At 41.2% G+C, this 21,358-nt stretch overlaps 1 protein-coding gene across 1 annotated transcript in view; it reads right to left on the bottom strand.

The window, feature by feature from the left end:
- rdgB (retinal degeneration B) overlaps positions 1-21,358 on the bottom strand; it is a 689,086-nt gene that overhangs the window by 225,215 nt on the left and 442,513 nt on the right. Inside the window, exons 5-6 of the mRNA XM_067154865.2 lie at positions 5,801-5,933; positions 3,935-4,138 (exon numbers count right to left, since the gene is read on the bottom strand). Coding sequence (XP_067010966.1) covers positions 3,935-4,138; positions 5,801-5,933 — 337 coding nt within the window. The remainder of the gene's footprint in view (positions 1-3,934; positions 4,139-5,800; positions 5,934-21,358) is intronic.

Consider the following 21,358-nt stretch of genomic DNA (forward strand, 5'->3'; position numbering starts at 1 on the left):
GACGCTGGGATGTATGCAGGTGAACTTATCAGAAGCCCTTATAAGAGGCACAGTCTGATAACTGCATACGGGAGATAAATCTCCACAATGGAATTATTGCCTGCCTAGCAATTCCGAATGGAAAATGCTAAATTCCCATGGAGGGAATTAGATATTTTTCACCAATAGAGCATGTCAAAAATGTCAAAAAGGTATCAGATGTAAGGCTTTTCAGGCGTTTGCTCTATTAACCAGCGTTTCGTCTTAGGTCTGACACTAGACTCATCAGAGTGGGATGTGTCAGACCCTACCCACTGACGCTGGGATGTATGCAGGTGAACTTATCAGACACATCCCACTCTGATGAGTCTAGTGTCGGATCTAAGACGAAACGCTGGTTAATAGAGCAAACGCCTGAAAAGCCTTACATCTGATACCTTTTTGACATTTTTGACATGCTCTATTGGTAAAAAATATCTAATTCCCTCCATGGGAATTTAGCAATTTCCATTTAAAACATGTATGGTAAAATAAATAGTTTTCTTTCATTATAAGGTGTATTGACAAGGCGGACTCAAGTAAAACTATTTTATATAGTTCTGTAATAAATCTACTAGAGTGGAATGAAATCAGAATTATAGTCCAAACACGGGGATTTGCGGAAGAAGAACAGGAATCTACACACGAGGTAAATGGTCAGAGGAACAGAAACTCGCACGGTCCTTGAGAAGGCTGAAAAAAATGTTTGTTCTGTGAGGTCCTAAGTGACCCATTCAAAAAAGGAGGAGGAGGAAGAGGAGGAGGAGGAGGAAAAGCAGAAGAGGCAGAATAATAATAATAATAATAATAATAATAATAATAATAATAATAATAATAATAATAATAATAATAAGAAGAAGAAGAAGAAGAAGAAGAAGAAGAAGAAGAAGAAGAAGAAGAAGAAGAAGCTGTGCTGTTAGGGTCGCATAGCTGTGAGCTTGCATTTTTGGGAGATGGTGGGTTCCATGTTTCCCATTTTCACACATGGCAAATGCTGAGGCTTTACCTTAATTAAGGCAATGGCCGCTACCTTTCCAATTCCAGCCCTTTCCCATCTGTGTTTCGCCACAAACCTTCAATGCCATAGTGCGACAACCAAAAATATATATATATATATAAAAATAAAGTGTTAATTTTGTTGGCATACATTTTGCCTCACACTTTGTTTTTATCTCAAATTAAGTAGGTCTATACAAAAGTCTAAAAACATTGCAGTTAAATTTTAAATATTTGTTCATTTCCTTGCTATGATATTCTAGGAAAAACTAATGGACAGAATTTAAATTCTAATATGATTCCTATAAAGAAATTATTTTACCAAGATCCATCTTTTCACTACTTTTAAACAAATCTATGAACTAGTACATGTTTCAATCCAAGTGGAAATTCTATTCTTTTAGGGAAGTCTGTTTTGTAAACCATTTACAAGATTCCTAAAAAAGTTATTTTTATGATAGTTTCAAGAAATCAACAATGTTTGTTCACATATCTAATACTACTTAATAGATTTGATGTAAGGTAATGAAAAGGTGGATCTTACTAAAATAATTTCTTTACAGAAATTGAAATTATATTGCAATTTAATTGTAGGTCAATAAAAAAACCCATGGCACTACAGCCCTGATGGGCCTTGGCCAACCAAGTGACCGCTGCTCAGCCTGAAGGCCTGCAGGTTATGAGGTGATGCACTGTCAATGCAACGAATCCTCTCTGCCATTATTCTTGGTTTTCTAGACAGTCAGGCAGCTCCTGAATTGTAATCACATAGGCTTAGTGGACCTTGAACCAACTGTCAGGTCCAGGTAAAAATCCCTGACCTGGCCGGGAATCGATCTCGGGGTCTTCGACTGAGAGGTGGTGGTGATTGTTGTTTTAAGAGGAAGTACAACTAGGCAACCACTCTCTATATAACACTAATCGGAGAGAAAAAATGGAAGGGATCAGACACTTCAAATAAATCAAGATATCAGCCAAAGAAAGACAAGGGCCAGGAAGGGCATGACAATGAAAGACTCCCTAGGCCTCGAGTGCTCTAACACCGTTGGGGACAGAAAAGAACAAGAGTTGACCAAGGAAGGTCGGATAGGATACATAAAGTGATGAGCATGGCACAAGTAAGTGGAAGCAATGCCAGGATTCAGCTAAGGGCCCCGTGGTCACCAACGAACGCTCCCAAGTCAAGAGCCCCTGGGGCCCCTGTTAGTCACCTCTTACGACAGGCAGGGAATGCCATAGGTGTTATTCTGCCGCCGCCACCCACAGGCAGGCATGCTACCCCTAGACTGCGGGGCTGACAATTGTAAGTCAACACGGAATGCAAATATAAAATTTGTCACATGAACATAATTTCTCAAATCTCTGTATTTAATTTCTGGGATAGCTGGTCTGTGCACTACACTTTTACTATTGTATTACATTAGTATTCATTGATGTAGCAATATTAAGGGGCTCAAATAGAAAATGTCACACTTCTCAGAATTAGCTGTATCAAATCATCATAATAACAATAACTGTGAAACATATCACTTTTGAAGTTTTATCTTAGGAGGAATAATAACAGAGATCTTCATAAATTTAGATGTTTGTTGCCTAGTCCATCAATGGTGATCACTGAAGACATGGAAATATTGTACAGTCATCTTGGTTAACTAGTGGTGTGCTTATTTTTATAAGCTGTAAAATACATACAATTTGTTTTATGTTGCACTGACACACATCTTATGGCGACGATGGGACAGGAAATGGCTAGGAATGGGAAGGAAGCGGCAACGGCCTTAATTAATGTACAGCCGTAGCATTTGCCTGGTGTGAAAATGGGAAACCACGGAAAACCATCTTCAGGACTCCCGACAGTGAGGTTCGAACCCACGATCTCCCGGATGCGAGCTCACAGCTGCGCGCCCCTAACAGCACGGCCAACTCCCCCGGTTAGCTGTAAAACCACGTGGTTATTAGCCCATATTGATTAGAGAGAAAATCGCATAGAACCACTTAAACTTCACCACCCAATTTCTCGTATACTGCACGCTTGTTGTACTTTGTATGTTACACAGGTCCAATGTGCACCAGATAATAAATAAATAAATAAATAAATAAATAAATAAATAAATAAATAAATAAATAAATAAATAAATAAATAAATAAATAAATAAATTGCTATTTGTTTTATGTCACACCATACACAGGCCTTAGGGCGACGATGGGACAGGAAAATGAAATGGCGTATGGCTTTTAGTGCCGAGAGTGTCCGAGGACAAGTTCGGCTCGCCAGATGCAGGTATTTTGATTTGACTCCCGTAGGCGACCTGCGCGTCGTGATGAGGATGAAATTATTAAGACGACACATACACCCAGCCCCCGTGCCAGCGAAATTAACCCATTATGGATAAAATTCCCGACCCTGCAGGGAATCTAATCCGGGACCCCTGTGACCAAAGGACAGCACGCTAACCATTTAGCCATGAAGCCGATGGGACAGGAAATGACCAAGTACAGCCCCAGCATCTGCCTGGTATAAAAGTGGGAAAACAAGGTAAACAATCTTCAGGGCTGCCGACAGAGGGGTTCGAGCTCACTACTTTCCAAATGCAAGTTGACAGCTACATACCTCGAACTGTGTAGCTAACTTGCCCGGACCAAGTCTTGCATCTGGGCACTGAGGTCATGGTTGTTGAAGACCCCCGTGAGGAGAGGACAGAAGGCCGCACTAGTGCATCTGACTAATTACTGTACTTTGTCCTATGTATACAGCGATACTGTGTTCGTAACAATCAAAGATCATTTCGGACCATATGGACCATACCCGTAGAATCGCCAATGGTCAAACACAACAAAAAGGATGACACCATTATAATTATTATACTAAGAAGAAGATGGCAAATAAATGAATATTAAAGTAAATATAAGATTCACTTACCTACTACTCTATTCCTGAGATCACTGCCAGAAAGTTTGAACACATTTTCTTGATGCCCATTGTCTGCGAAGTAGTAGGTTTCGATCTCAAGGTAGAACTTCTCCACAAACGGGCAAGTATAGCGTGTTTTCGTGTAAGGGTATGCATTCCATGCCTCCTCTTCCACTGTGAGGGCCGACTTGGGTAGCAAGCTTTTGAACCATCCTAAAATAAGAAAAACTTTACTCTTGAAACTGCACTGCAAATTTCTAAAGAAGGGACGCAGAATCACGTGAGTTTTTTTTCCTTTTTAACAGGTATCCCACCCAATTGTCTCTTTTTTCAGGAATTTCGTTATGGTGTCCCAAAAAAGTCTAAGTGGGACGCAAAATGTCCTCTTTTTCCACTAAAGGAGCTGAAATAGTCTACTGAAGGACTTTTTCACGGATGAATAGTTTGTGGACCAAAGAGAAAAACAGACTTCAAATGAAGGCTGTCAAGTCAATGTTGTATCATAAACAACTTACAACTAACCTATCTGCCTGAATCTTAATGGTATCTTCTGATATCAAACTCTAATAAGCTGGTCACTCTTCCAAGAATATGCGACTCCCTTAAGCTACAAATCAACAAATTTATCTGAAGTTTAGATCCAAAATTCACCGTGACTGGCCCATGGATAGTTAATTTTGTGGACAATGAAAAAACCGGGTTTACTGTACAAAGCTAGAATATCATAATACTTTTGTAAAATTGCATGTGTTTTTAATGCACAAATGTTAAGTTGACCAAGAGGAACGACTGGAACAACTTGGTTGAAGACAGAAAGGAAGCGCATGAAATTATTAAGACAGCATATACACCCAGTCCCCTCGCCAGGGAATTTAACAAATTATGGTTAAAATTCCCGAGCCTTCTGGGAATCGAACCTGGGACCCCTGTGACCAGCATGCTAACCATTTAGTCATGGAGCCAGCAGCCAGATTTAGTAAATTCGTGTCCTCATCCCGAGGTGGTGCAGCTCTTTTCAGGCACACAGAGGCCACATACTGACCCTCCTGCTATTCTTAAATTTCTGGCAGTACCGGGAATCGAACCCGGGTTCCCGAGGACGGTAGCTAATAACACCAACCGTAACGCTACGACGCTACGGAGGCAGATATAATAATAATAATAATAATAATAATAATAATAATAATAATAATGTATGAACTCATAAACTGATAAAATCTGATAATGTTCCTTCAAGAACTCTTATTAATTAAACGCTACCCATCCTTTTCAGCTAAATTTTGTTGTTAAATAAATATGTTTCAGATAATTCTTTTTATTACCGATAATACTGCATTAGTTTTGACAGACTGAAAAAACTAGGTGTTATTTATTAAACTGGAAAGAAAACGGTTTCCATTTTAACAAACAAAGGCGTGAAGAATTGTTACTTAGTTTCAGTATTATAGCTTAGCCTAAACAACGGTACCGTATCGTACTGTAAATATCGTGTACCATACAAAAGTGTATATCTGGGATAAAGTTCCTGAAAATGAAAGGGGAGGCTATGCTGTACATCTACTTTGGACACATCAAAGAAAGTGGTAGATAGCTGGGAAGGTGGCACTGCTAACTGGAGAAAAAAGAAAATTGATATTCCTGAAATATGTCGATGATACCGTTATCATGAAGACAAGTGTCAGAGTTCATCACAGACGAACTTATAAAAACGGCAAGAAGAAAGTCATAATCTTGGACAGGACGAACACAACCTACTCAGCTGGATTTGAAGTGGTGAAGAGTCCTTCACCTGGTCTAGAATTAGGCCTTACAATGCAAAGGCCTGTAAACAACACATGACGTTGATGGAAAGGCGTGAAGGGACACATTACTTACCTGGCAAATGGCTACCCACGTGGTAGATCTTGTGCGTGTACTGGCCTTGGCCTCCAGGACCATTATCATAAGGCTCGTTCACCAAGATTTCCACACCACTCCCCGCACCTTTACTCTCGTCCCGGCTCTTTTTCTGGAAAAAGCCATGAAACATCTCACTCAGTTATTGGTTCTACAATTAATATGAAGACAGCAGTATCTTACACCTAGGATCATGCAACGTGTGAGGTTATGTAATATGTATATGACGCTAGTAGGGAACAAACAGAAAAGTGGAAAGCTGGCGCAGAGGGCCAGTGTTACACATTAGTCTTATGGGACTAACTTCGGGAAGTTGGCGCGGAGCTATGGTGTGGACCTATGGATTAGTCTTCCTCCACTTTCTCCCACATATGTGGATGGACTGGGAAATCCTCACCTCTGGACCTATGGATGAGCCTTCTTCCTTCTCCAAATATGTGGACTGATTGGACAATCCTCATCTGTAGACGTATAGATGGTTCCACAATAGGAGGAGGAAGAAGATTCATCCATACGTCCACGCCATCTTGCCCATCATTGGTTAATTTCACTGGCACGGGGGTGGGCGTATGTGTCATCTTCATTTTCATCATCATCATCATCATTTCATCCTCATCACGATGCGCAGGTCGCCTACGGGAGTCAAATCAAAAGACCTGCATCTGGCGAGCCGAACTTGTCCTCGGACACTGCCGGCACTAAAAACCATACGCCATTTCATTTTCCTGTCCCATCGTCGCCTTAGGGCAAATTATTATTTATTACCGTAATTTATTTATCTATCAATCATCGGGTGCACATTGGACCTATGTAACATACAAAGTGCAACAAGCGTGCAGTGTACGAGAAATTGGGTGGTGAAGTTTAAGTCTGTCTGTGTGATTTTCTCTCCAATCAATATGGGCTAATGACCACGTGGTTTTACAGCTAACCGGGCGAATTGGTCGTGCGAACATGTCCTCGGACACTCCCGGCACTAAAAGCCATACGACATTTCATGATTTTTAAAATTTATTTTACGTACGAGCATCACTCCAACGTTTCTCAACACAGCATCTAAACGTTCACTTTGTTTGCTTTTTCTGTCCTTAGGTGTCAAAGATTCTTTTTTTTTTTTTTTTTTTTTTTTTTTCAGGTTCTATTCCCAATATAATGTGGCTTTGGCCCAGTTTTATGTCAATCATTTCCGGAGAAATGTATTCATTTCTGCTTGTTTCTGTGGTGGATGGCAGTGTGGTGCGTTGTTTGTAAATTAACAGAAGTGTATTAAAATGGTCCGGATGATGTATTTCCTCACCAGGCGAGCGGCAGTGAACGCTGCCAGTTCTTGTAACACGGAGAAGCTTTTGAGGGTAGCATTTCGCAGATAACGACCAGGACCTCTTTCAACAGGCGTCGTGTTGCTGCACGACAACGCCAGGCTATACGCAGCCAACAGCACGTGTCAATGGTTATGTCCAGTCAACAGGAGCTGTCCAAACGCCGCTGTGTGGCTGCCTGTAACGGTGAGAAAAATTTGCAAATTATACGTGACTATCAAAATGCGGCTGTTAAACAGTGATCAAAACACCCGATTTTTCCACACGAAGAATTAAAACGCTAATATTGGGCAGGTCACTTTTAAAATGGTCTCTGTGCAGATCAGGTGTATTGCGGGACTTATTTTGGTTGAGTAATTCGTAAAGAAAAATGTCGTGAAATCAGATGTTGGTTGACTCACCCCATACTATCTAACCATCATTCAACAGGACAGTTCCATATAATGCTCGGTAAACATAGAATGAATCCAGACGCGTCAAGTTCTACAAAAAGTCACTTTCTTCATTCGATAAACTACGTTATTTAGTGGTTGATAATATTGTGAAAGGTGATACCGTCATGAAGAAGAATATTACTCCAATAGACGATATAGTTTGGACGCTGTTCAACCGCTTGTTACTTCCTCGTGTAGACTGCTTCGCGTTCCTACAGCCAGCAGTTGCAACGCCTCCTAAGGCTTTGTCACCGCCTGCAGCTGCTTCAACGCCAACGACGTCCGCCGTGAAAACGTCCATATAGAGGGAAAGAATAGTTTCCACCTTTAGAGTCTCCGTGGCTCAGGCGGCAGCGCGCCGGCCTCTCACCGCTAGGTTCCGTGGTTCAAATCCCCGGTCAGTCCATGTGAGATTAAAGCTGGACAAAGCTTTTCCCTATCATCTTTCATTCCAGCAACATACTCCAATATAATTTCATTTCATCTGTCATTCATTAATCACTGCCCCAGAGGAGCGCGCACAATTCATATCCTCGCCGCTAGATGGGGGCTTCATTCCATTCCTGACCCGGTCGCATGACTGGAAATAGGCTGTGGATTTTCATTTTCAAGTATCTGAAGGCGCGGTTTACTAGCGGCCACACAGCGGCGTTTGAACACGAAATAGGCCTTACGGCACTTCTAGTGGGAGGTACTGGAGCATCCTCCATACAGCACCGACCTGGCACCCTCTTATTTCAATCTCTTCGAACTGTTGAAGAAGCACCTGGGTGGTAAGGTATTCAACGACGATGCAACCGTTCAGCATGCCGTCATGACGTAGCTTCAGATAGAGATTTCTTCCATGGCGGCATCGCTGTCTTGATGTACCGCTGGAACCAGAGCTTGGACAAGTATGGTGAATAGATATGTTGAACAGTAATGCGTATCGTGTTCTATTCCTGTGTATTCATATACCTCCCTGAAAAATAAAACTTCTCTTTGCAATCTCTCGTTACCTTATTTTCTGAAGCAACCTTATAAAAATATTGTTATAGTCAAACCTCCATTACCCGAATTTTCAGTATCTCGAAGTAACTTAAATTTCCCGGCCATTTCTCCTACTCTTCACGTGTATTTATTTCTCTGTTACTCGAAATTCGGTTAGATGAATTTCTCGATTTCTCGAAGCAAACATTTCCTCCTTTGAAGCAAAAAATACTCTAACTCGAATTTTGTGCAATACGGCATTTGTGGTTTGTGAGGAACAGTTAACAAGTACAGTGATACTGGGACCTAATACGACGGGAACCGAAAAACTAAAACTTCTAGTGATCGGAAAATCGACGAAGCCTCGCTGTTTCTCGGGTGTGAATTAATTACCGGTCACGTACGAAAGCAACCCCCGAAGTCGCGGATGACAAGCTCCATTTACGAATCTCGGCTGCGTGTTACTGACGTGAAGTTTTTCTTTTCTTTTTTGTTTAACGTCGCACCGACACAGATCTGTCTTATGGCGACGATGGGATAGGAAAGGTCTAGGAAGTGGAAGGAAGCGACCGTGGCCTTAATTAACGTACAGCCCAGGCATTTGCCTGGTGTGAGAATGGGAAACCACGGAAAACCATCTTCAGGGCTGCCGACAGTGGGCCTCGAACCCACTATCTCCCAATTATTGGATACTGGCCGCACTTAAGCGACTGCAGCTATCGAGCTCGGTACGTGAAGTTTCAACGTGAAGGGAGGAAAGGTTAACAGTAACAAACAGAAGAGACTAGTGGATTTTTTTTTTCCAAAGGTGTCAACGGAGGTATGCTTCCTGTTTAACTACTGTATCCTGTCTTATATAAAGTTACTATGATAAGGGTTATAATTAAAGTGATGTCGTAAAACAGAGTTTGTACATTTTTAAGTACTGTTAAAAATAATGTATGCAGTGTAAGCTCGGAGATACATATATGATTCAATTTTGTGTTATACATGCTCAAAAACGGTGTTCGCTATATCTCGAAATTTCGATAACTCGAAATAAAATTTAGCTCTCGGGGTGATTCGATATATCAAGGTTCCACTGGTTTTTTTTTTTTTTTTTTTTTGCTAGTTGCTTTACATCGCACCGACACAGATAGGTCTTATGGCGACGATGGGACAGGGAAGGGCTAGGAGTGGGAAGGAAGCGGCCGTGGCCTTAATTAAGGTACAGCCCCAGCATTTGCCTGGTGTGAAAATGGGAAACCACGGAAAACCATTTTCAGGGCTGCCGACAGTGGGGTTCGAACCTACTATCTCCCGAATACTGGATACTGGCCGCACTTAAGCGACTGCAGCTATCGAGCTCGGTCCCACTGTATTTAATTCTCTTTATTTAACATGCATCATTAACCACAAGTTCTCTCTTTCCACAAGAATATGTAAATTGTATATTATTTATTCGTAACTATTATGCAATAAAGATGTTTACCTCAGTTTCTCCGTAATCACATTATGTGAAATGTATTTAGATGTGAAGGAGCATATTGCTTGTAAATTGAACGTAAGGTCTACTAAACTTTGGGCTATTAGAGGGGAAGAACCCATTCCAAGCAAAACTGGTTTAAACAGTTAATTATTGGAAAGAGTAAATGAATTAACTTACTTGGGCTATACATCTATATATATAAAATAAGAGTTTTGTCTGTACATTGCTCAGAATTTGAAAATAATGGTATTTCTGTATCGGTCATGTCCATAGTAACAAGAAAATGCACTTTTTACTTTTCCGTAATTTCTGTCTGTCTGTCTGTCTGTCTGTCTGTATGTATGTATGTACACGCATCACGAGAAAACGGTTGAAGAGAATTTAATGAAAATCGGTATGTGAAGTCGGGGGATGAGCCTCTACAATCTAGGCTATAAATCATTTTGCTCACGCTGAGTGAAATGGTAGTTTAGGGGAAGGCCTAAAATTGAATTCTCTACTATTTATGTTATTAGCGGTCTAATGAAAATCGGTATGTGAAGTCGGGGGATGAGCCCCTACAATCTAGGCTATAAATCATTTTACTCACGCTGAGTGAAATGGTAGTTTAGGGGAAGGTCTAAAATTGAATTCTCAACTATTTATGTTATTGGTGGTCGTATTTTAAAGAAAATGTGTATGCAAAGTTGGGGAATAAGTTGCTACAATCTAGGCTATCAATAATTGTATTCACGCTGAGAAAAATGGTAGTTTAGGGGAAGGCCTAAAATTTAATTCTCAAATATTGTTGTTATTAGTAGTCCTATCTTGATGAAAATCGGTATGCAAAGTCAGGAAATAAGTCGCTATAGTCTAGGCTGTAAATTATTTTATTCATGCTGAGTGAAATGGTAGTTTAGGGGAAGGCCTAAAATGTAATTCTCAAATATTTCTTATTAGAGGTGTAATCGATTAATGCTACATAACTAAGGTTATAGAGTATTAAATTTCCTATTATTCATGTCTTATACATTGTTACCGTACTGGCTATAATCACAAGGATATTCATGAATTTGGATTTTTGTTACTAAGTCCTTATCAGCGCCGAGTAACGAGAAAATGGGTAAACAGTATTTAATGAAAATTGGTATGTAAAGTCGGAGAATAAGAAAGTACAGTTTTAAAGTATTTTACAAATCACAGAGTCGAAAGAAAACTAAATGTGAAGGCCTACAATATAGAAAGCTCATAACATTCATCAACAATAACATTACATTGACCATTGTTTGTCGTGATGTGCTTTGTGTCTTCTGTTGCCTCTCATCTCCGGTAGATAGGATCACTGCTGCGTACAGAGTATTTTTTATTCGATTTACGTTGCACCGACATAGATAGGTTTTATGGCGACGATGGGATAAGAAAGGGCTAGGAGTGCCTTAGGCCTTAATTAAGGTACAGGCCCAGCATTTGACTGGTGTGAAAGTGGGAAACTACGGAATAATATCTTCAGCGCTGCCGACAATGGGGTTCGAGTCCACTATCTCTCGGATGCAAGCTCACAGCTGTGCACCGCTAACCACACGGTCAACTCGCCCAGTCGTACAGAGTGTAACAGCCTGTCTGAATATTGATGGGAAGTAGCTGGGGAGTTAGATAACTTTCTTCTTTAGCATGCCATTCCCCTGGTTTATAAATTTTCTGATTCTACTGGTACATAACACACTGAATCATCATAGCATTCGGGCTATTCAATCCCTACTCTGAGGCACTGATTGGAATGAAGAGTGTGCATATTTAGCGGAATAATGGCAGATGAGTGTTCATGGCAATCTGCGGCCTGGTTATCCCAGCTCTGGAACTGTGGACTATTAGATTGGCACCGCAATCTAACCGCAGCACTGTTCGTTAAAAGTGATAAAACGTGCGGTTTTCCATTTGATCGAGTATTTTATATGATAGCATTGGTTTTAATCGCTACATCCATACTTACGTTTTTGTAATGACCTATGTTGATTTCAGGTTAGGAAAACCACAAAGTCAGTCTTTCTGAGAATCCCGTAGCGAAGCACGGGTACATCAGCTAGTTATGTTATAAAGAGAAAGGTAAATTACGACAAAAAAATAACGAAACATAATTTACAAGATCTTCCGAAGTTATAAATTAGGTTATGAAGCCATCCTTAGTTCAAAGACATATCTGTATCTAAGACCTTAGCAAGACCAGTCCTATGCTACAGAAGTGAAGAATAGACAATAAGAAAAGTGATGCTATAGCAGTGGCGGCTCGTGACATGAATTGAAGGGGTCGCACAGACGAGAGCATAAATAAATAAATAAATAAATAAATAAATAAATAAATAAATAAATAAATAAATAAATAAATAAATAAATAAATAAATAAATAAATAAATAAATAAATAATTCCATTAACTAATGAATTCGTACCCCACGAGGCTGATGATGATGACTTGTTTAAAGGGGCCTAAAATCTAGGTCATTGGCCCCTAAAGGTACGAAATAAAACGAAATGCAATGACAATTTAAAAGTCCAAAATTAATCCACTGACCAAAATTCATACCGTGATGATGAAGAATGAATGGATGAATATGAATTTAAAAGAATCAGCGGATCCAATTCACAATTTTGGAAGTTTAAAAAAATCCAAAAGTTAATCCACCGATCATTATTAAAAAGATATGATGAACAATGATTATGAACTTAAAACAATCAGCGGATTCGACCCGTAATGCCCCACCTTTCTAGAAACATCTTAAAACAATAGTACATACTTTTTTTTTTTTTTTTTTTTTTTTTTGCTAGTTGCTTTACGTCGCACCGACACAGATAGGTCTTATGGCGACGATAATAGTACATACTGACCAAGGGGCTGCTTCCAAAGCACAATCCTGAATCGTTGACTGCTTATTGTCTAAAGGGGTCCAAAATCCAGGTCAACGACCCTACATAATGGTACTTATCGCTAGGAAAGTAAGAACCATGATATTTCTCATGTAGCGGTACTAATCATGAGTAACGCAGACTTACGGTGTTCCACACAGTGTGGTACTACCCACAGGTAATGTAATACGCACAGATCTGTGCTATTTCTCACATTACGGCGCCACTCATAGGCAACGCACGTGTACTGTAAACCCATACTTATTCACCCACTGTTGTTACTTATCACAAACCTATTGTGTGCCTAACATAGTGGTACTACTCGCAAGTAAAGGCGACCCATGGTGTTCCTCGCGTGATGGTATTATAAGTTTCATGGTTCTAATCATCCCTTGGTCGCCCCATTTAGTCGCCTCTTACAACAGGCAGGTGATACCGTGGGTGTATTCTTCGTCTGCGTCCCCCCACCCACAGGGGGGTGGTATTGAAGGAACTCAAAATGGAATCAACAGGGATCAAGAAAGGCGGAAAAATCATGTTTGAACAATGATTCCAGGAATATTTTCTAGATGGTGGTGGTGGTGATTATTGTTTTAAGAGGAAGTACAACTAGGCTACCATCCTCTATATAACACTAATCAGAGGGAAAATATGGAAGGGGTCCGACACTTCGAAAAATGAAGATATCGGCCAAAGAAAGACAAGGGCCACGAAGGGTGTGAAAATGAAAGACTCCCTAGCCCTCGCAAACCTAATAGCATCGGGGCCGGAAAAGAACAAGAGTTGACCAAGAGAGGTCGGATAGGATAGACGAAAGTGAGGAGCCTGGCACAAGTAAGTGGAAGCAATGCCAGGACTCAGCTGAGGGCCCCATGGTCGCCAACCCACGCTCCAAAGTTCAGAGCCCATAGGGCCCCTTTTAGTCGCCTCTTACGACAGGCAGGGGATACCGTGGGTGTTATTCTACCGCCCCCACCCACAGGGGGAGAAGATTTTCTAGAGAGAAATTCTCAAGCAGTATCCTACAGGAAAAGGATCCATCGACCAACTAACTAGTGTATTATATTCTAGCTCGTTGCCATCGACAGTCCAATGAATGAGAATGCAGGCCACTACAGTAGGTCTAATACGTGAATAGATGATGACGTAAGGACTTTCATTTATCAGTACCCCAAGGTGGTTGTGTTCTGTGTATCCTGTAGAGACGTCCGCGCATAAAGCACACTGACCTAGGACAAAGTACGTCGTCACCAGTAGCCGTTTACGAAAACTGTCATGCATGCCGCAACCCTAGAGTGGTGGTCAACGCCCTTGACAGGCTTGGTATAGATAAACAAACGACACCACTTGTAGTAAATCTAACCAATATAATAAGAACGTAGTGTTTGTCCGTACCTTCGTTTCTTGTAGCGGTTTTGAGTCAATAATATACGACGCGGAGAAGATTATCCATAAATTTTGAAAATTATGTCTGCCAGTTTGTTATTCGGTTTGGACCACATGAGAACAAAGTTGTTCATTAATTTTTCATGAAACTTGCCGATCTAGAATTTCCCTACACTTTGTTTTGTCTCCGTCCGTTCAGTAGGAACAGAGAAATAACATTTTTAATTTCTAGAATACAGTCTCTCAGACAGAGAGAAGCGAACAATGAAACAGCGACTTTCCTTGCGGGCTACCGATGTCCACAATTTGTTTCTTACTAACGGCAGCGGCTGTGCTTTGTACTTTCTTATCCTACGCTCGCTACGTGGAATCCAAAGTCATCCAAACTCATCCGAAGTACCTAACATCATGTTGTTTTGAGCCCTCAGTTTTAACGGTGTACCACCTGCAAGGCGCCAGTACTAGAGTTTCTTCCCGATAGTGGTGTTACATGTCCACTGTGAGAGATTTTGCTATTGGTTGATGGTTTCTCTACACTCCTACTCTCTTCTCTTTTCAACACAACTTCTATCACCTGAAACCAACATGTTCCAAAATAAAAAATATATAGTGAACGCATTTTGACACGAGTTCCCAGTGTTCATCCGTTCTATAAACGACTACAAAATTAATTTCCTGGAACCTTATAAACAATGTCACTGGTTTTACGTCCCACTAACTATTTGTATGATTTTCGGAGACTCCAAGGTGCAGGAATTCTGTTCCACAGGAGTTATTTTATGAGACAGTAAATCTTCAGGTGTCAGATTCCCTATCCATTGATAACATTTTAAAAAAGACAGGTAAGCAAAGTTCAAAATTTATCGAACATCTCTCTTAGCAGGTAAGGGTTATTCTGCCCGAAGGCAGGTCCGAACCTCCGCAGAGGTGTTCCTGAGCCGGAGTTTACGTGCGGTAGGGTGGCCAGTTCCTTTCCGCTCCTCCATTTCCTTACCCCCCCCAACAGCGCGTGGCAACCCATCCAACTCCTGACCACGCCCAATGTTGCTTAACTTCGGAGATCTCATGGGATCCGGTGTTTCAACACGGCTACGGTCGTTGGCTTCTCTCTTAGTAAATTATTCTAATTTTACTTCTTATAGTACTGGTTAGCGTGCTGGCCATTGGTACAAAGGATCCTGTGTTCGATTCCCGGCAGAGTTTGGGAAATGGCTGATTGTGTCGTCTGCAACATTATATAATTCATCCTAGCCCACGAGTATCAATACGAACGACCTGCACCAGGATATCCGGAGGCCATTCGCCATTATTATTATTATTATTATTATTATTATTATTATTATTATTATTATTATTATTATTAATCCGTTTACCCTCCGCGGTTTTTTCTGGACTCAGCGAGCAATCCCACCTCTACCGTCACAAGGGCAGTGTCGTGGAGCGTGAGACATTTTGGTCGGGGATACACCTGGGAAGGAGGACCAGACCCTTGCCCAGGCGGCCTCACCTGCTATGCTGAATAGGGGTCTTGTGGGGAGATGGGAAGATAGTAAGGGAAAGGCAAGGACGTGGGAAGGAATCGGCCGTGGCCATACGTTAGGTACCATCTCGGCATTTGCCTGAAGAAGTAGGAAACCACTTTGAGGATGGCTGAGGCGGGAATCGAAACCCCTCAACTCAGTTGACCTTCCGAGGCTGAGTGGACGCCGTTCCAGTCCTCGTACCACTTTTCAAATGTCATGGCAGAGCCGGGAATCGAACCCGGGCCTCCGGTGGTGGTAGCTAATCACACTAATCACTACGCCACACAGGCGTGAGCCAGGATCAAACCTGTCAATTTCAGATCAGAAGGCCAGCGTTTCTTCCGTCTAATCCACTCAGCCCGGCCATTGGAACCATTAATTCCACATCAGCCTACCAGCTATCTACACGGTGTAGCACTGCTCCTCCATATTTCAGAAGGTTCTTCAGTTCCAGAATATAGAAATATACTGAACCAGCCCCCAGTAGCCAGTCCAGGGTGATATTCCAGACCAGAACCGCTTTAAACCTCGATCAACTTCAAGAAAACCTACGATATCTGCAGAATGCATGCATTCAGCGAACGTCTTCAAACTGGAACCTGGAAGAGGGAGGAGCGGTCCAGCATGGCACCTCTCGAAGGACAACAAACTGCTACAATTCCATTATTTGATCTGCACTGCCCATTATTACTATTATTATTAAGTAGCTAAACCCGGCCACGCTTCGCAATGGCTCAGTCTGACATGAAATGAATAGGCAAGTAAATAAATGTTTTCTAGCGAACATGATATCAGTCGCACTTTTGAACATCCGAATTATTATTGTCATGAAACTTTTTTTGCACCGAATCAACAACAATATGCCTTCTGATTCCAGCAGAAATTTGGCAGCGTGCATTCAATTGGTCATTTTCATCTCCGATGAAATAGATTTGGAGAAATTTGTATAATTGCTGGGAAAAGGAAGCAAAGATTAACGATCTGTGGTAAATTTGTCCTTGAATTTTATATGTTCGCACAAAATGCTCCGCTATAATGTTAGCGCCGAATGAAGTCATCTGAAAACAGGAATTGTAATTTCTTGTTTTTGAGAAAATGTTTTGAATCATCAGTAGTTCCTTTTAACAAAACTTTTCAGAGGTTCTTTTGGCTGCTCAAGTTCAGGTAGCTTCACTTTTCCGCTCGCGCAGCACATTCCCGGGTTTTTTCATCTAAATTTCATTGCTGTGCGATGAGAACAAACCTTGTCAATTTTTCCGGTTTGAAATAATTTACACGAGGTACTGTACTGAATATCCGGTTCGTATGAAAAAGTAATTCGGTGATATGAAGCTCGATCATTCAGATATTGCAACTGCAAACGTCTTCGCTGTTGATATAATTGTTCCTGGCGTTGTTGATACTACGGGTATTGTGCAGCTCTCCTTCTTCTCGATTCAACTCATAAAATTCGTACTATCGCCAGCGAAAACACAAACGGTAATCGACTTCTTTTAGAGTTTTGCGAGCACAGGACACATTCATGTTTATTCACATTTGCAAAAACAGGTAATGAGTTGCTTATCTACATGAAAGTACATCTTGATCACGGCATGTTGGATTCCTATTTCCAAATAACAGGCAATGCGTTGCCTTATTACATGAACCTCCTCGCAAGAAAGGTACTTCATAAAATATGGCGGCATGTTCACATCCTCCTATATACAGTAATTCTCACCGGGCTATAGCGTAAGTCGTTGTCGCCTAACGACAATCTGGCTATCTAGGTCGATCTAATCTTGGTGCGGCTTTGAAATTAAATTCATTCCATAAAATTACTCATTATAAAAATACTACCTATTCGATTTCGCTCAGACCACTTCCTAAACACGCTCGTATTCGAATGCAACAACGTGTCAAAATTTCAAGTTAATCGACCAACTACTTTTAGAGTTTTGCGATCACAAACACACGCAGGGTGAGTTTTTTTAAATAAAATATTAGGAAATGCGCACAATGTGCAAAAGCTTACATAGATAAACAGAATTTTGTCAGAGATTCTGCTATGAGTTCGCAGTACATAGCATGATACCTGTCACAAAGTTTGCATCTTTCACACACATATAGTCCTGTCTTGCTCCATGGAATAGTTTTTTGCACATATCTTGTGATGGAACTCATTTTGGGCCAGCCTAAATCGAGGGCGAACGAACCATGGACACATGTGTTGCGTCGACAATTCTGTGGGATTGGAAACAATAAACAAACTACTCACTACACGACCACTGAATGTCCTATCAGATGTTACTACTGTGGTAGTGGTGGTTGTTTTAAGAGAAAGTACAACTGGGCAACGATCCTCTATTAACACTAATCAGAAGGAAAATGGAAGAGGTCCGACACTTCGAAAAATGAAGGTATCGGCAAAAGAAACACAAGGGCCATGAAGGGCGTGAAAATGAAAGAGTCCCTAGGCCTGAAAAACTTAACACCGTCAGGGTCGGAAAAGAACAAGATTTGACGGGCAGGATAGATGAAAATAAGGAACTTGGCACAAGTGGAAGTAATTCCAGGACTCAGATAAAGTCTCCACAGTAGCTAACCTACGCTCCGAAGTTGAGAGCCCCTAAGGCCGCTTTTAATCGCCTCCTACGACAGGTACTTGCTCAGTCTGCACCAGGGACTAACATCCCAGAATTTAACATTACCATCTCAAATACCAAACTAGAACAAGTAGACCACTTCACTTACCTTGGGAGTATCTTGTCAAAGAGCTATACTTCAGAACAGGATGTGGAAAATAGGCTTCGTGCTGCCCATGTGGCCTTTGGACGACTATCACACAGTGTCTTCAGGAATAAAACCTTACAATTCGCACAAAACTAATGGTGTACCAGGCTGTAGCCACCTCTACGCTTCTCTATGGCTACGAAACGTGGACCTTATACCGCCGTGACATCAAAAGGCTGGAGCGCTTTCACCAGCAAAAACTACGCTCCATCATGAACATCAAGTAAGAAAACTACGTCTCTAATGTTGAAGTTCTCGAGAAAGCCTGTGCTAAGAGTGTAGAAGCATTGAACGTTGGTCATCGCCTCAGATGGACAGGACATGTGCGTCGTATGAATGACACCAGACTACCGCGCCAGATGCTCTGTGGTGAACTTGACTCCGGTTCAAGACCACGGGGTGCCCCCCTGAGACGTTTCAAAGACCAACTGAAAGAAATCTTAAAGATGACAGAAATAAAGCCACAAACCTGGGAAACACTTGCCAAGGACCGTTTACTTTGCCGGCGAAGCGTCTGTGCCTCAGTTCAACACTTCGAATAAGAACGCCGCAGACATGAAGATATTAAGCGACAGGAACGCAAACTTCGCCAAACCCAGCCAAGATCTCCCCCGTCCCTCAGCTGCGCGATGTGTAGTCGTATGTTCTACGCAAGAATTGGCCTGTACAGTCACCGGAATTTTAAAAACAAACTGTTGTGAATAGAAGTGAGCTATTAGCCAGGAAAACTGTAAACTCAGAAACGAATAACTGCCGCCGCCGCCGCCGACGACAGGCACGGGATACCATGAGTGTATTCTACCACCCCTACCCGCAGGGATTCAATGTTATGGAGGCGACATGCAAGACTTTATTTGTGTTACCTCTGAAGTAGTTGCAAGGTTGAGAATTTTGACTGTCATCTGTACTCTGTACGGACTGCTAGGTCAGTAAACGTTATTTATATCATAGTATCGTTCATGTCCAAAGTTTCTGTGTTAAAAATAAATAAATAAATAAATAAATAAATAAATAAATAAATAAATAAATAAATAAATAAATAAATAAATAAATAAATAAATAAATAAACCCGGCCATACCGAGCCAATGGTTGCGCGGTTTCTGTCACGTAGCTATTAGCTTGAATTCGGGAAACAGTGGGTTCGAACCCCACTGTCGGCCACCCTGAAGATAGTTTTCCGAGGTTTCCTATTTTCACACCAGGAAACTTCTGGGGATGTATATTAATTAAAGCGAACGGTCACTTCCTTCCCACCCCTATCCATTTCCTATTCCATCGTCGCCATAAGACCTACCAGTGTCGGCGCGACGTACAGCAAATCCTAAATAAACAAAAATAAAACCCGTTCATTTAAGTTATGGTCTGCCTGACCGAAGCGGTAAAGGCTTACACGGTTCGCCCGGAAAGACGTGGGTTCGATTCCCTATCAGGAAGTCGAAACTTTTTAGAAACAAGATTTCCACTTTCGAAGGTGCGCACTGCCTTAAGGTTCACGCAGCCTACACCAAAAATGAGTACCCCGGTAATTAATTCCTGTGGGCAAAGGTGACAGGGCGAAGAGCTAACCAACCTACCCCACGAAGTGCTGAGGTTACCTTCCACCACCCCAAGAGCCTTCATGGCCTGTGCGGAGATATTGCTTTTTTGGGAGAAGCAGAGGACGGGGAAAGGGGAATCATTTTAATTTCTATTTCTTTTTTTAAAAAAAAGCCAAAACGCTGCCATTACTGCAATGTTATTTTTCGGTTCATTTGCCTGCTTGTCTGCTCCCCCTCCCCAACATGAAAGATTTACGACCATACGATGTTAAAACTACAGATCCACTGGAGATCAAGAAACGTGCCTGTCGAAGCCCCAGCAGTGATAGCATTACTCACAACGCGGATATGGGTCACGAGCTGGGGGCTCTGACAGGTTATACAGCTGAGATTGAAAACACTACATTGCTTATCAAAGGTAGGGGACCTCCTCACAGGAAATCAAAACCGCTGCACGCTGAAAGCTGCATTTTCCAACCAAAAACGATGACAATAGTTTGTAAACATATCGTGAAAAGCATGAAAAGCACAATAAATTTTCCTTACAGTTTTACAGGAAGAGGAATTACAATAATTTACCAAGGAATATGTTTGATAACGTTCCAACTTCTTTGAAATATATATTTTTTTAATTATTAGGAAACATATTGAACTTATGAAATAAAAAACGTCCCAACTCCAAATTTTGCGAAATTTACTTTAGTCCATATATCGAAAGCGTAACTTGGGAGATATTTTTGTCTAGTACGTGTAGACAATGTCCCACGTCCATGTGGAAAGCACAATACACGTCCATGTGGAAAGCACAATACTATCACATTTGATTTTTGGTATATTTTAAACGGAAACACCAACGTAAGGTGTTGGGACAGTTTTGAAATAACTATAGAGCTCCAAATGAGAAGTCTACAGTGCCTAGACAACGAATTAGGAATTTTTAATTTTGATTCAGTTTCAGGACTTTTTATCAACTTTTTACTCACTTAGGTTATTTGTTCGGGTGGAAATGAATGTGAGGCTCTTCTCTTGGTTTGAATGTGGTAATAACTCAATTCTCCACCGCTAGATGTCTTAGAGTTCCAAGTTTTCCCAGTAGATAGTGTAAGTGCTGCCATTGTGAAAGTGTGTCTAGTTTTGTGCCTCTTAGTTTTTTTTCAGAATATTGATAAAGGATTTTTTTTTTAAACTTAATTAGGTGGGTTAGCAATTGTCAAAGTTTTCCAAGTGAATATAATATTAATTTATTGTTATT

The sequence above is a fragment of the Anabrus simplex genome, chromosome 10 (assembly GCF_040414725.1).
Source record: "Anabrus simplex isolate iqAnaSimp1 chromosome 10, ASM4041472v1, whole genome shotgun sequence".
NCBI lineage: Eukaryota > Metazoa > Arthropoda > Insecta > Orthoptera > Tettigoniidae > Anabrus > Anabrus simplex.